The sequence below is a fragment of the Anabrus simplex genome, chromosome 1 (assembly GCF_040414725.1).
Source record: "Anabrus simplex isolate iqAnaSimp1 chromosome 1, ASM4041472v1, whole genome shotgun sequence".
NCBI lineage: Eukaryota > Metazoa > Arthropoda > Insecta > Orthoptera > Tettigoniidae > Anabrus > Anabrus simplex.
Window position 1 is genome coordinate 942,556,708 of NC_090265.1, and position 13,163 is coordinate 942,569,870.

General features: G+C 42.9%; 1 protein-coding gene across 1 annotated transcript in view; it reads right to left on the reverse strand.

The window, feature by feature from the left end:
• LOC136875010 (uncharacterized) overlaps positions 1–13,163 on the reverse strand; it is a 318,959-nt gene that overhangs the window by 140,599 nt on the left and 165,197 nt on the right. Inside the window, exon 5 of the mRNA XM_067148729.2 lies at positions 6,838–7,089. Coding sequence (XP_067004830.2) covers positions 6,838–7,089 — 252 coding nt within the window. The remainder of the gene's footprint in view (positions 1–6,837; positions 7,090–13,163) is intronic.

Here is a 13,163-nt window from a genome sequence, read left to right on the forward strand (position 1 = left end):
CGCCTGAGCCACGGAGGCTTGTATACCTAGTATTGATTCATAATCTCAAAAACTATTATTACCGCACTTAAATTGGTGAACTATGAACCTTTACCTCTGTGTCGAAATTTGCAAAGAGAGCATCATAACAAACCATTTTGTAGATTTTTTAAAAGAGTTTTGAAGTGTATACCCCCTCCCCCCTGACAGCTATATCCCACAAACCCGGATCTTTTTGTCAATACATTCTTGCCAGCCACCCCCACCCCACTTCAAATTCCCAATCGCCGCTACTGGCTCGAAGTGCCCCTACATAATAAGGCCACAGCTAGAAATGAGCTTAACCGATATTTCAGAATATCGGTGACATGTGTATCTGTGACACAAAAATAACTGTGACTTTTATCTGTGATTCAGTTACAGAAAGCATGAACATGTGATTATCGTCACAGGTCACAGTTAGAGGTGAGGTTAAATGATATTTCAGAATATCTGTGACCGGCGTATCTGTGATATAAAAATATCTGACTTATATCAGTCACAGGAAGTACGAGCATATATACACTGACTGACAGAGCAAATGCAACACCAAGAAGGAGTGGTCAGAACTTTATGCCAATTGCAGGGTAGACTGACGTCACTGAGGTATGCTCATGATGTGAAATGCGCCGCTGTGCTGCGCACGTAGCGAACGATAAATGGGACACGGCGTTGGCGAATGGCCCACTTCGTACCGTAATTTCTCAGCCGACAGTCATTGTAGAACGTGTTGTCGTGTGCCACAGGACACGTGTATAGCTAAGAATGCCAGGCCGCCGTCAACGGAGGCATTTCCAGCAGACAGACGACTTTACGAGGGGTATGGTGATCGGGCTGAGAAGGGCAGGTTGGTCGCTTCGTCAAATCGCAGCCGATACCCATAGGGATGTGTCCACGGTGCAGCGCCTGTGGCGAAGATGGTTGGCGCAGGGACATGTGGCACGTGCGAGGGGTCCAGGCGCAGCCCGAGTGACGTCAGCACGCGAGGATCGGCGCATCCGCCGCCAAGCGGTGGCAGCCCCGCACGCCACGTCAACCGCCATTCTTCAGCATGTGCAAGACACCCTGGCTGTTCCAATATCGACCAGAACAATTTCCCGTCGATTGGTTGAAGGAGGCCTGCACTCCCGGCGTCCGCTCAGAAGACTACCATTGATTCCACAGCATAGACGTGCACGCCTTGCATGGTGCCGGGCTAGAGCGACTTGGATGAGGGAATGGCGGAACGTCGTGTTCTCCGATGAGTCACGCTTCTGTTCTGTCAGTGATAGTCACCGCAGACGAGTGTGACGTCGGCGTGGAGAAAGGTCAAATCCGGCTGTAACTGTGAAGCGCCCTACCGCTAGACAACGTGGCATCATGGTTTGGGGCGCTATTGCGTATGATTCCACGTCACCTCTAGTGCGTATTCAAGGCACGTTAAATGCCCACCGCTACGTGCAGCATGTGCTGCGGCCGGTGGCACTCCCGTACCTTCAGAGGCTGCCCAATGCTCTGTTTCAGCAGGATAATGCCCCCCCCACACACTGCTCGCATCTCCCAACAGGCTCTACGAGGTGTACAGATGCTTCAGTGGCCAGCGTACTCTCCGGATCTCTCACCAATCGAACACGTGTGGGATCTCATTGGACGCCGTTTGCAAACTCTGCCCCAGCCTCGTACGGACGACCAACTGTGGCAAATGGTTGACAGAGAATGGAGAACCATCCCTCAGGACACCATCCGCACTCTTATTGACTCTGTACCTCGACGTGTTTCTGCGTGCATCGCCGCTCGCGGTGGTCCTACATCCTACTGAGTCGATGCCGTGCGCATTGTGTAACCTGCATATCGGTTTGAAATAAACATCAATTATTCGTCCGTGCCGTCTCTGTTTTTTCTCCAACTTTCATCCCTTTCGAACCACTCCTTCTTGGTGTTGCATTTGCTCTGTCAGTCAGTGTATATGTTTATCGTCATAGTCACTCTTTGGTCGCGGCGGCCAGTATGGAAATACTTCTGGTTGATATGATGACAAAGTCGGGTAGTATTTTTCGGAAGATTCGGAACATTAGAAGTGGGAAAAATAATATTCACATTTATAGTTTGAAGTTTTAATCATGTATAGGGAAATGGTTGTTAACATGATGCACAATAAATTAGCAAGCGGAATGTGATTACCCGTGTCGTGTCCCCGGGATACCAATTATGTACAGTACGTAATGTAGGCTTAAAAATTAAACAGAGTAAAAATAATAAATTTATGAAAATACAAAGATTCCTCCTATATAAAGGGATATTTGGCAAAGTTGCTCACCTCAAGTAACATTTTGTTTTCACTTTCAGTAGCAATACCACAGGGCTAATAATCGAACTTAGAGTAAGTACTGTGTCATGACGTTAATATTTTCTGGAATCATGGTACTAACTTCGCTTTTTTTTAAACGGCACCACACTATTTTGTACACATAGCCTTACATCTACAAACATTACAAATTCAGCACCGTGATTATTTTGAAAATCGGACAAGTACTTCTAGAAAAATATTATGTATTCAAACATGCCTCATTTGCCAGCTGAAGACTAATCTGTTCCATTCGCGCTACGTATGAGACATGAGCTAGCTATTGACATATAGAGTTGCTAGATATGTATTCTCTCTACTGTGCTCATAAATACTTTCTTTCTTAATCTGTTTATCCTCCAGGGTTGGCTTTTCCCTCGGACTCAGCGAGGGATCCCACCTCTACCGCCTCAAGGGCAGTGTCCGGGAGCGCGAGACATTGGGTCGGGGGATACAGTACCTCACCCAGGTGGCCTCACCTGCTATGCTGAACAGGGGCCTTGGTGGGGGATGGGAAGAGGGAAGGAAGCGGCCGTGGTCTTAAGTTAGGTACCATCCCGGCATTGCCTGGAGAAGTGGAAAACCACTTCCAGGATAGCTGAGGTGGGAATCGAACCAACACCTACTCAGTTGACCTCCCGAGGCTGAGTGGACCCCGTTCCAGCCCTCGTACCACTTTTCAAATGTTGTGGCAGAGCCGGGAATCGAACCCGGGGGTGGCAGCTAATCACACTAACCACTACACCACAGAGGCGGACGCTCATAAATACACAATGAAAAAATGTATGATTTAAAATCTTTAATATTGCCGTATGTAACTGGTAAATGAGAAACAGATATAGACCTTGAGGTACCGCGGATAACATAGCCCGGTGAGCGTGATCCAAGCACTCAACTTAAACGATATTTTGTCACAGATACTTCCATGACAGCGTATCTGATATATCGGAGACAGAAAAGTTTCGGTGACAAAGTAGCAGGCTGTGTTATATCGACCATCTCTAGCTAGAACACAACACGCTAGTAGGTTTACGACCAATGCTTAGGTAGGAACGTTTTTCAGTCTTTTGTTGCATACGATCCTCCATTAACTATTGGAACATGGTGATCCTTGATGGTACTGGTAGCGGACTGTAACTCCGAAGATAATGAGTTTGAGACCATTGTTCATAGGACCTCTTATCCTTCGTTTGTTGAGTTTTGCCCCCTTCCTCTGTAAACCTAACTTTTTTCAAGGACACTCTGTACACTGCTGTCATTCAGAGATGAACTACTGATTGCTATTTCTTGGACTATTTTCTAATTAACTGAGATGAGCACTAATTCAGATTGGGGGCTGCCTGGCCGAGGAGGTAAAGGCGTGCTCGGTTCACCCGGAAGGACGTGGGTTCGATTCCCCGCCAGGAAGTCGAAAAATTTAAGAAACGAGATCTCCACTTCCGGTGGTGCATGTGGCTCTGAGATTCACCCCGCCTACGCTAAAATGAGTATTCCTGGGGGCAAAGGCGACCGGACGTAGAGCTAACCACTCTACACCATCAAGTGTCGAGGTTACGGATAGTGGAAGCCTTTACTTTCCACCCCTCCAAGGGCCTTCATGGCCTGTAAGGAGATGGCTTTGCTTTTTCTTTACTAATTCGGATTAATCCTACTGTTACGGCCGGATGCCCTTCTTGACGCCAACTGTGTATGGAAGGATTTATTCACTTCGCGTGCTTCTGAAGTACTGGATAGTATTAATTGTTGCATATAAATGAATATGCGTATTAAGACCGCAAACACCCAGCCCCCGAGCAAGAGGAATTAAACAATCACGGCTAGAATCTCCGGCCCGGGCGAGAATCGAACCCGGAGCCCTCTGAATTGAATACCAGTACGCTGACCATTCATTCAAGGAGCTGAATACAGTCAGAGATGAACATTGTTCTCCGGTGAAACGTGGGCCGACGGGCCATATGCCTGAGAAACTTTTCATAATTTTCTTCCCGTTTGCCCAACTTTTCGTACTGAGTGTTATGTGATAGAGATATCAACAGCTATCAAAAAATCAGTGCTAGTTGTCAGCCAGTACGAGAATGACGTGTTAGTTAATCAATCAAAAAGGTCATTACAAAAGCCGAAATGCATTCACGGATTAACTTAGCTACGCTACAACTACTGTTTTAGCTCATATGCATATGACGAGATCACTGATTACAATTCGCTTTCATAATCAATCTAACTACAGGAAATGGAATTGCTAGGTTTTATCTACTTTAGCCATTAGCACTGTGCGGTTACGTTAACAATTATGTTTTACTGGATGCGGATATTTGTTTTATCCCTTTGAGATTATTCTCACACCAACTAACTAAGTAACTAACTAACTCTGTTGATCAGTAGTAGAACTCGGCAAGTCCAGCAGAAACACTGCAAGAAATGCTTGGCTTCAAGGGTCTTACTTCAACATGTCGTGCTATAACTAGCGAAGTTAGTGTCTTGGCGGATGCAAACTGAATGGCAGTGCGTGTAACTTTGCTGATAATTTCTAAATAATGTTTATTAATTTTTACTCAGATATACTCTTCTTTTTGATAGTAGTTAGGCGACCGTTGTCAGTGGTATGGGAGAGTGGTGATGTATAAAGAACCTTGAGACCATAAAGCCGTAAATATGAGCGTAGCCTAATTGTCTCCTGTCCGCAATTAATGAAAGAAAGGAACCAAGGTCAGTACGTCAGTAGTTGTCGCAAGAGAAAATCCCTCATAAACCTGTGATTGCGGGTATCAGGCCTATTGTATTATGTTTACAGATCTATCTGTTTCAACACCTTGGGTGTAATATATTGTATTTAAATATTTACAATATTCGCCGATAACGATGCGAATGCGGGTAGTATTTTGTATATCCGTGCAAGGCTCTAGCTATAAAGTGTTGGCCTCTGGATCCCGATTACGTGGATTCAGATCCTACAGAAGTAGTGGCAATTCAATTGGCAGTCCTTTTTATACCATGCTGGGATGTAAATAAGCAGAAATTGATCATATAATATTATTTTTGCTATACATCATTCCAGGTTAAGAAAACATTTTTTTTGGTAGTGGCTTTACGTCGCATCGACACAGATAGGTTTTATGGCGACGATGGGATAGGAAAGGCCTAGGAGTTGGAAGGAAGCGGCTGTTGCCTGAAGTAAGGTACAGCCCAAGCATTTGCCTGGTGTGAAAATGGGAAACCACGGAAAACCATCTTCAGTGCTGCCGACAGTGGGATTCGAACCCACTATCTCCCTGTGTCGGAGCGAAGTAAAGCAAAGAACAAAAAAAAACCAACATAAAACATAAATAGACAACTACTCTACAACAGTAATAAGCTGCCAGGATTTACAGAGTAACAGTTTGCGCGTTACACCTACCGGAGTGACACAGAAGGAAAGTGAAGGAAGACAACAAAACGCTGGCTGTTTCCGCCATTGTGCTTCCTCCCTGCAAATGTGTTTGCGAAACAGAAAAGCTTCAGTAAATATTTTAATAACCCACGGGGAAAAAAAATGCCTCATCCTGTTTTCTTTCTTGCACAATACAATATAGGCTAAATAACCAGAGAAACAAGGAAATGCCATTTGGTCCTTGTCTCAATGACGGTGAAATCCTGACATTTACCTCCCCGCGGCTAACGAATGAAGGGACCGATTATCTCCCGGTATAAGGAGATCCCCTATGTCAAGTGCTAACAGTCTCTTTGAGAGTGGATGAGCGGGTATGGGTACGGGCACTCTATTGTCCTGAGGAATAATAATAATAATAATAATAATAATAATAATAATAATAATAATAATAATAATAATAATAATAATAATAATAATAATAATCGTCATCATCATCATCTCCTACAGCTTTTCTCACATCTTGCAGGGTTAAGGGCGCGAACTGTGTCGCACAGGTGGATCTGGCCTTGTTTTGCGGTCGAATGCCCTTCCTGTTGCCAACCGTATATGGAAGAATGTAATCACTAATGCGTAATTTTGTGGTGGTTGGTAGTGCGGTTTGTGGTCTGAATATGTAGAAGAGAGTGTTGGGACAAACACAAACAACCTATCCCGACCCGACCTGGAATCGAACCCGGGTCCCTCTGAACCGAAGGCCGCAGTGCTGACCATTCAGCCAAGGAGTAGGATAATAATAATAATAATAATAATAATAATAATAATAATAATAATAATAATAATAATAATAATAATAATAATAATAATAACTTGTGGAGAATTTTTTACTTGCTTACTTCTTTAGTATAAAAATTGGCTAATTTACTATTTGACTGACTGGCTGTGTAACTGTTTACTCAGTTACGTTGTCTAACTACTGCTGTTACTAAAAGCTACTCATATTTTGTAAACATAAGCATACATTTCATAAAACAATTTTTGCCTTTGAATTTGGAGTAAGCCTAGAGATACGGTGGTTACTTCGCTTGCCACTGGCTACTAATAGTAATTCTTAGTATGATACTGGTAGTACCTGTACTCTCTGTCCCGTGCACGTCTGGGCAGGCCTGGTAGCGCAGTAATAGACGAGACTCCTCCGTGCACGAGTCTATGCTAGAGACAGGCGACTTGCAGTCCCCGTGACCTCGGTTGTAGGTGAACGTGAAGGGACCAATAAAGGGACACCGAACGGGGCTGGCCTCCACCCTGAACATGGAGTAGAGAAGTGCGTCTCCCGTGATGAGTGAACAGAGGGACTGCAGGGATTCCTTGGCGTGGCAGTACGCTGAAACAAACAATGAGATGTCATAAACCTTTCACATCTGGAAACATTTTAAAAAATATTCTGTAAAAGGGGGATTTTTGAAATGGGTATATGGCATGGGAAAGAAAAAACAAAATAAACAATTTTGCTTAAACAGTCATCAGATCATCATATGTAAAATATGATTTATTTTACAATGAAAAGTCACAGACACATTGTTATGAGCTCATACAATTGCCAACCCTCTGAAGGCACTCTTTCGGTATTTCCTTGAAGGGATGTGTCTTGCTAGGAGTTCCCGACTGGCCTGAAAGCATGTTACGGCCTTTGCTTGTATTGCGCTCCTGGCCGCACCCCGAAGATTCAACAATTTCATCACCAGACTCTCTGAAAATGAGTAGAGTGGGTCGTAATTGAGTTGTTAGTGTTGAGTTGTGCTATGTTTTGTTGTTGTCTTGTCGAGTGATATGTATCGATGTAGTTCAGTGCATAGAGCAGTCACGTCGGTCATCCTCGATTAAATTAGTTTATTAAAAGACTCCCAGCGTTGTATTTGTAATAATATAAATGAAAAAAAATATTTAAAATATTTCAATTATTCGACTTTACTCACTCCTTTTATGAGGAACTTTCACTTATCCCAAGCAGAGATATTAATCTCGTATGGTTTTCTTTTATTAATATTATATAACTACTTACAATGTATTTATTACTACAAGTAGGCGTATTATTTTTATCCTAATGCACACTTATTATTTGCTCTAACAGTGTTTCAAATATACAAATAGATAGACGAAACATTTCAGATATAAGTAAGGTTATTTTTCACAATCGGAAGTTGTACCGAACAACGGTTTATGGTGGCTATGAGCCCGGCGGAGTACACGCATGTACTATACGGATATTAATAATGCTACACATGAGTTGTCATTCCTGCCCTAGAATATACCAATTCTATAATTCTTTTGAGAGAATTATGCTCTGAATATCAAGATAAAGAATTTCATGGCCTACAGAATTATATGTCAAGGTTACAATATCTATATTACCAGTCCTTAGGTGTGTTAACCAGCAACATGTTGATATTCTTGAAAATATCCGTCCTGCAACAAACAAATCAATTACCCGGTGTAGTATAGCAAGATTTTCAACAGACAATTTCTTGTATGGTCGTGAATCGCTTAAAGAGATACAAGTCATGCCTTCATATAAAAGTATTGAAGGCTAATAAATATACGCCGTACTTCTTGTGTTTATTTCTTTTCGGGTAGTTATATCCACCACGTGAGTTTGGAGATGTAGTTTACCATAGTAATTTGAATTCGTAAAACGGAATGAAGTTTCCTAAAATTTCAGTCATTGTTTACATGCAGCTTACTTTTGGAACGAGATCTATGATGGTCTAATCTACTGGTTCTCAAAGTAGGGTGAAGATTACAAGGACAGGGTGCTTGGTGGAGGAAATAATGCCATAGGGTACTTTCCTGGAGACAAAAATTATACCGTTCTAAGTAAATTAGATTAGAAACACGCCAGACATCAAGAAAGATAGAACATAATTTGATGAATAACTTTGAAAGTTGATATCTAATTATTTGATTTTCTGTCAGTTAAATATTGTTTGATTTATGGCGATTTTCTTATTTTTCCGCTTTCCCACACCCTGGTGGGATGGTACGTGCGAACTGTGTCACACTTGTTGGTTTGGCCCTGTTTTACGACTGGTTCACATTCCTGACGGCAACTTTGTGTAGCGGAATGTATTCACTATTGCGTGTTTTTGTGTTGGTTGGTAGTGTGGTGTGGAGCGAGTGTATGAATACATGAGTATTGAGACAAGAACGAGCACTCATAGTCCTCTTGTCAAAGGAATTATCCATACGAGGCTGGAATGCATGACCCGCCGGGAATCCAACCGAGAGCCCGCTGAACCAAAGATCACAATGCTGTTCATTCAGCCAAGGAGCCAGACTTCGATTTATATCGATTATTGAATTTGTGTTGGTTAATGACATGTGTTAAGACTATTTTTTTTCTGTAAGCATAATACCGTAATACTTCAATCTTGAGTAAAGGGCTGCTAAATATTTTGAACACAACTACAAAGAAAATTGAGTACAAATTGAAACTAAGACTTCTATTTTAATAGTAAAATTAGTGTCTGGTGGGGACATGACAGTATTTACTCTTGTCAAGGGTGCCCAATGATAAAATACTTGAGAAAACCAACTGGTTGAACTACGTCGAACGTATTGTGCAAACGCCGTGATTTGGTCCTGTTTGGCATCCACCGCTACATGTTCGTACTGCACTGTTGCATAACTGGCCCCTGTGTTTCGATTCAGTAATGGAGAACAAGGTGGCGTACTGTGTAGCTGATCATACACGCGGCGATTTGATTGTCCAGCGACGGCAATGTGACCGACGGGCGATCAGATTGTCGGTCGAAAGGAGTTTTCTTGCCCCAGCAATCACGCAGGCAATCTCTGTGGCAATTTCTACTTCCTCATTTCGAAAACAGGAATCAGTTCAGTCATGTTGCACGTTTAAGAGCATTAAAATACGAGAACACAGAGGACTTTATAAATAACTTTTTTTAACATGGATATGTTTTTGGATTGGGGTTCTATGTGGAAATAGTGTAAGCAATTTTGAGTGAAAATAACCGACACCGTCGTAACCAGGCATCCAGTGTACGTCATATGGATGGAAGAACGATGCCATTTTCGTGGACGGAAAGACATGTTTTTGGAAGATGCTGATCTTGGACGTATTAGACAGATAAAGAGAGGCTGTAAGCAAAGCAATGGCGAATAATTTGTCTTCTAAGCCTAAAAAAATGGCGTATGGCTTTTAGTGCCGGGAATGTCCGAGGACATATTTGGCTCGCCAGGTGCAGGTCTATTGATTTGACTCCCGTAGGCAACCTGCGCTTCATGGTGAGGATGAAATGATGATGAAGAGGACATATACACCCAGCCCGCGTGCCAGCGAAATTAACCAATGATGGTTAAAATTCCCGACCCTGCCGGAAATCGAACCCAGGACCCCTGTGACCAAAGGCCAGCACGCTAACAATTTAGCCATGGAGCCGGACTTTAAGCCTAGAAACTTATCCATGATTCGAGGTTTCTCTGTTTAACTAAGAAAATACTCTTTTACAATTTGTTTTACGTCGCTTCGACACAGATACGTTTTATGGCGACGATAGGATAGGAGAGAGCTAGGAGTGGGAAAGAAGCCTTAATTATTAAGGTACGGCCTCCAGCATTTTCCTGGCGGGAAAATGGGAAAGCCCGGAAATCTTTATGAATTATCTGAGAATGTCCGACAGTAATTTTCCCTACCTTATCAGCTTACTGGAGCCCGTCTTGTAATAGGCAATCATTAAATGCGGTGTTTTCCTCGTTCATTATGTTCTTGTTTTTGTTTGAGTCATCAGTCCATAGACTGGTTTGATGCAGCGCTCCATGTCACCCTATCCTGTGCTAACCTTTTCATTTCGATGTAACTATTGCATCCTACATCTGCTCTAATCTTCTTGTCATATTTATACCTTGGTCTACCCTTACCGTTCTTACCGCCTACACTTCCTTCAAAAACCAACTGAACAAGTCCTGGGTGTCTTAAGATTCTATTCCTTTCTAATTCCTACATCATTGTTTAAAGTGAGCAAATTTCTTTTCTTAAGAAAGCTCTTCCTTGCTTGTGCTAGTCTGCATTTTATGTCCTCCTTACTTCTGCCATCGTTAGTTATTTTACTACCCGAGTAACAATATTCATCTACTTCCTTTAAGACTTAATTTCCTAATCTGATATTTCCTGCATTACCTGCCTTCGTTTGACTGCACTCCATTACTTTTGTTTTTGACTTATTTATTTTCATCTTGTGCTCCTTACCCAAGACTCTGTCCATACCATTCAGCAACTTCTCGAGATCTTCTGCAGTCTCAGATAAAATAACATCATCGGAAAATCTCAAGGTCTTGATTTCCTCTCCTTGGACTGTGATTCCCTTTCCAAATTCCTCTTTGATTTCCTTTACTGCCTGTTCTATGCAAACATTGAAAAGAAGGGGAGACAAACTGCAGCCTTGCTTCACGCCTTTCTGGATTGCTGCTTCTTTTTCACAGCCTCGTTTCTTATGACTGCAGACTGATTTTATATCATTCATGATAGAGAAGTATAAATCGAGAAACCAAAGCTTTTACTGACACACCACCACATTGCGTACACAAACACCGTCTGTACGGCAACACACACGCATAACAATGGGGTCTGCTGCGGAGTACATGCAACTGGGGCTGCGGTGCACATACGCAACACTCAGTGATCGTCCAGTAACATCGCTTGGTGCCATACACAGCATTTTTCTGGCAATCCCATCGCCCGGCAATTCTATCGAAACGGCCCCATACGTGAGGATTTGTGCAATCTGATCGCCCGCCTTTAAAGGGGTGTGCTTGTGAGATAGGTATCATGGTTGTCAGTAAGTTTTTTAAGCTGTAAGTGATATTAGGCACTTACTCGGCGGAATTTAAAACTGCATGTCTCAGTAATTCCCAGTGAAAACAGATGCTCATCTGGTCTTCCAGAAATCATTCAAGACAATAGAAGGTAATGAATCCACCTCGATAATAGTAGTCTTGCTCACCAAAATAACATGAAATAACGGTTAAAACTAAGTTATTAACGACTACATTTCTCTTTATTCATATCTATATCCTTTCACTCATTTGAATCTAAAAAACACGTCGCCTCATCCGATTTCAGTGTGTTCCACAGAAAATATGTAGAGTACAGGGTGATCTATACAAAACGGGTGGTTTTGAAAACGACCCCCTTTCTGCCTGGCAGCAGACAAGAAGATGCAACTATGTTACAAATATGAAGAAACTGCGGGTGACTCACTTACCATTACAGCAATGTTGGAAATAACCTGCGTATTCCTATAGACACTGTCGTACCCGTCGTTCCACGGTTTTAGGAGTTCGCTGCAATATTTCCTCGTCTATTCCACTGATTTCAGTCATGATGTTAGTCTTGAAATCTTCAATTTTTTGGTAGATTTTGATACACTTTATCCTTGAGATAATCCCAAAGGTAATAATCTGGTGTCGTTAAGTCCGGTGACCTTGGTGGCCGAAAATTCCTAGAGATGATTTTGTCTTCAAAGAACCTGCTGATCAGAGCGAGAGATTCAATTGAACGGACTCGTTTTTCCTTATCCGCCTCCTGCAACTCGGCCGACGACCATAGCCGTGTTGAAACACCGGATCCCGTCAGATCTCCGAAGTTAAGTAACATTGGGCGTGGTCAAGATTTGGATGGGTTACCACGCGCTGTTGGTGGGGGTAAGGGAATGGAGGAGCGGAAAGGAACTGGCCACTCTACCGTACGTAAACTCCGGCTCAGGCACACCTCTGCGGAGGTTCAGACCTGCCTTCGGGCAGAATACACCCTTACCTTACCCGCTCCTGCAACTCGTGAATGGCAATCCTCTTGCATGGCCGCAGGTTCTGTACCTTGGTCGCTCTTTGACATATGGAATAGAAGTATCCCGCCTCTTGAGACAAACGACGTAACGATTACCTAGGAGACCGAAACAAGCTAGTCCGAACATCTTCTGCCACGTCTGCCAAACCAAATGTGCGAAGCTTGCCAGACTTGCTCAAGCAAGTGGCTGCGCGGTTTGCGTCACGTAGCTATCAGCTTGCATTCGGGAGATGGTGGGTTCGAACTCCACTATTAGCAGCCCTAAAGGTGGTTTTCAGCGGTTTCCCATTTTCACACCAGACAAGGCTGTACCTTAATTAAGGCCACGATCACTTCCTTCACACTCCTAGCCCTTTCCTATTCCATCGTTGCCATAAGACCTCTCTGTGTCGATGTGACGTAAAGCAAATTGTATTTTTTTATAAATTTGTGCTACATCTTCAGCGAGTGTGCGCCAAAACAAGAAGCAAGCCAGCAACAAGCAAAATTGAGGAAACAATTGACGCCTAACAAAGAATAACTTGCGAATTGCTGGCAAATGTTGGTAAGTGTATCTCCCAGAGTTTCTTCACATTTAGAAAGCAGTCACAATGACGTCG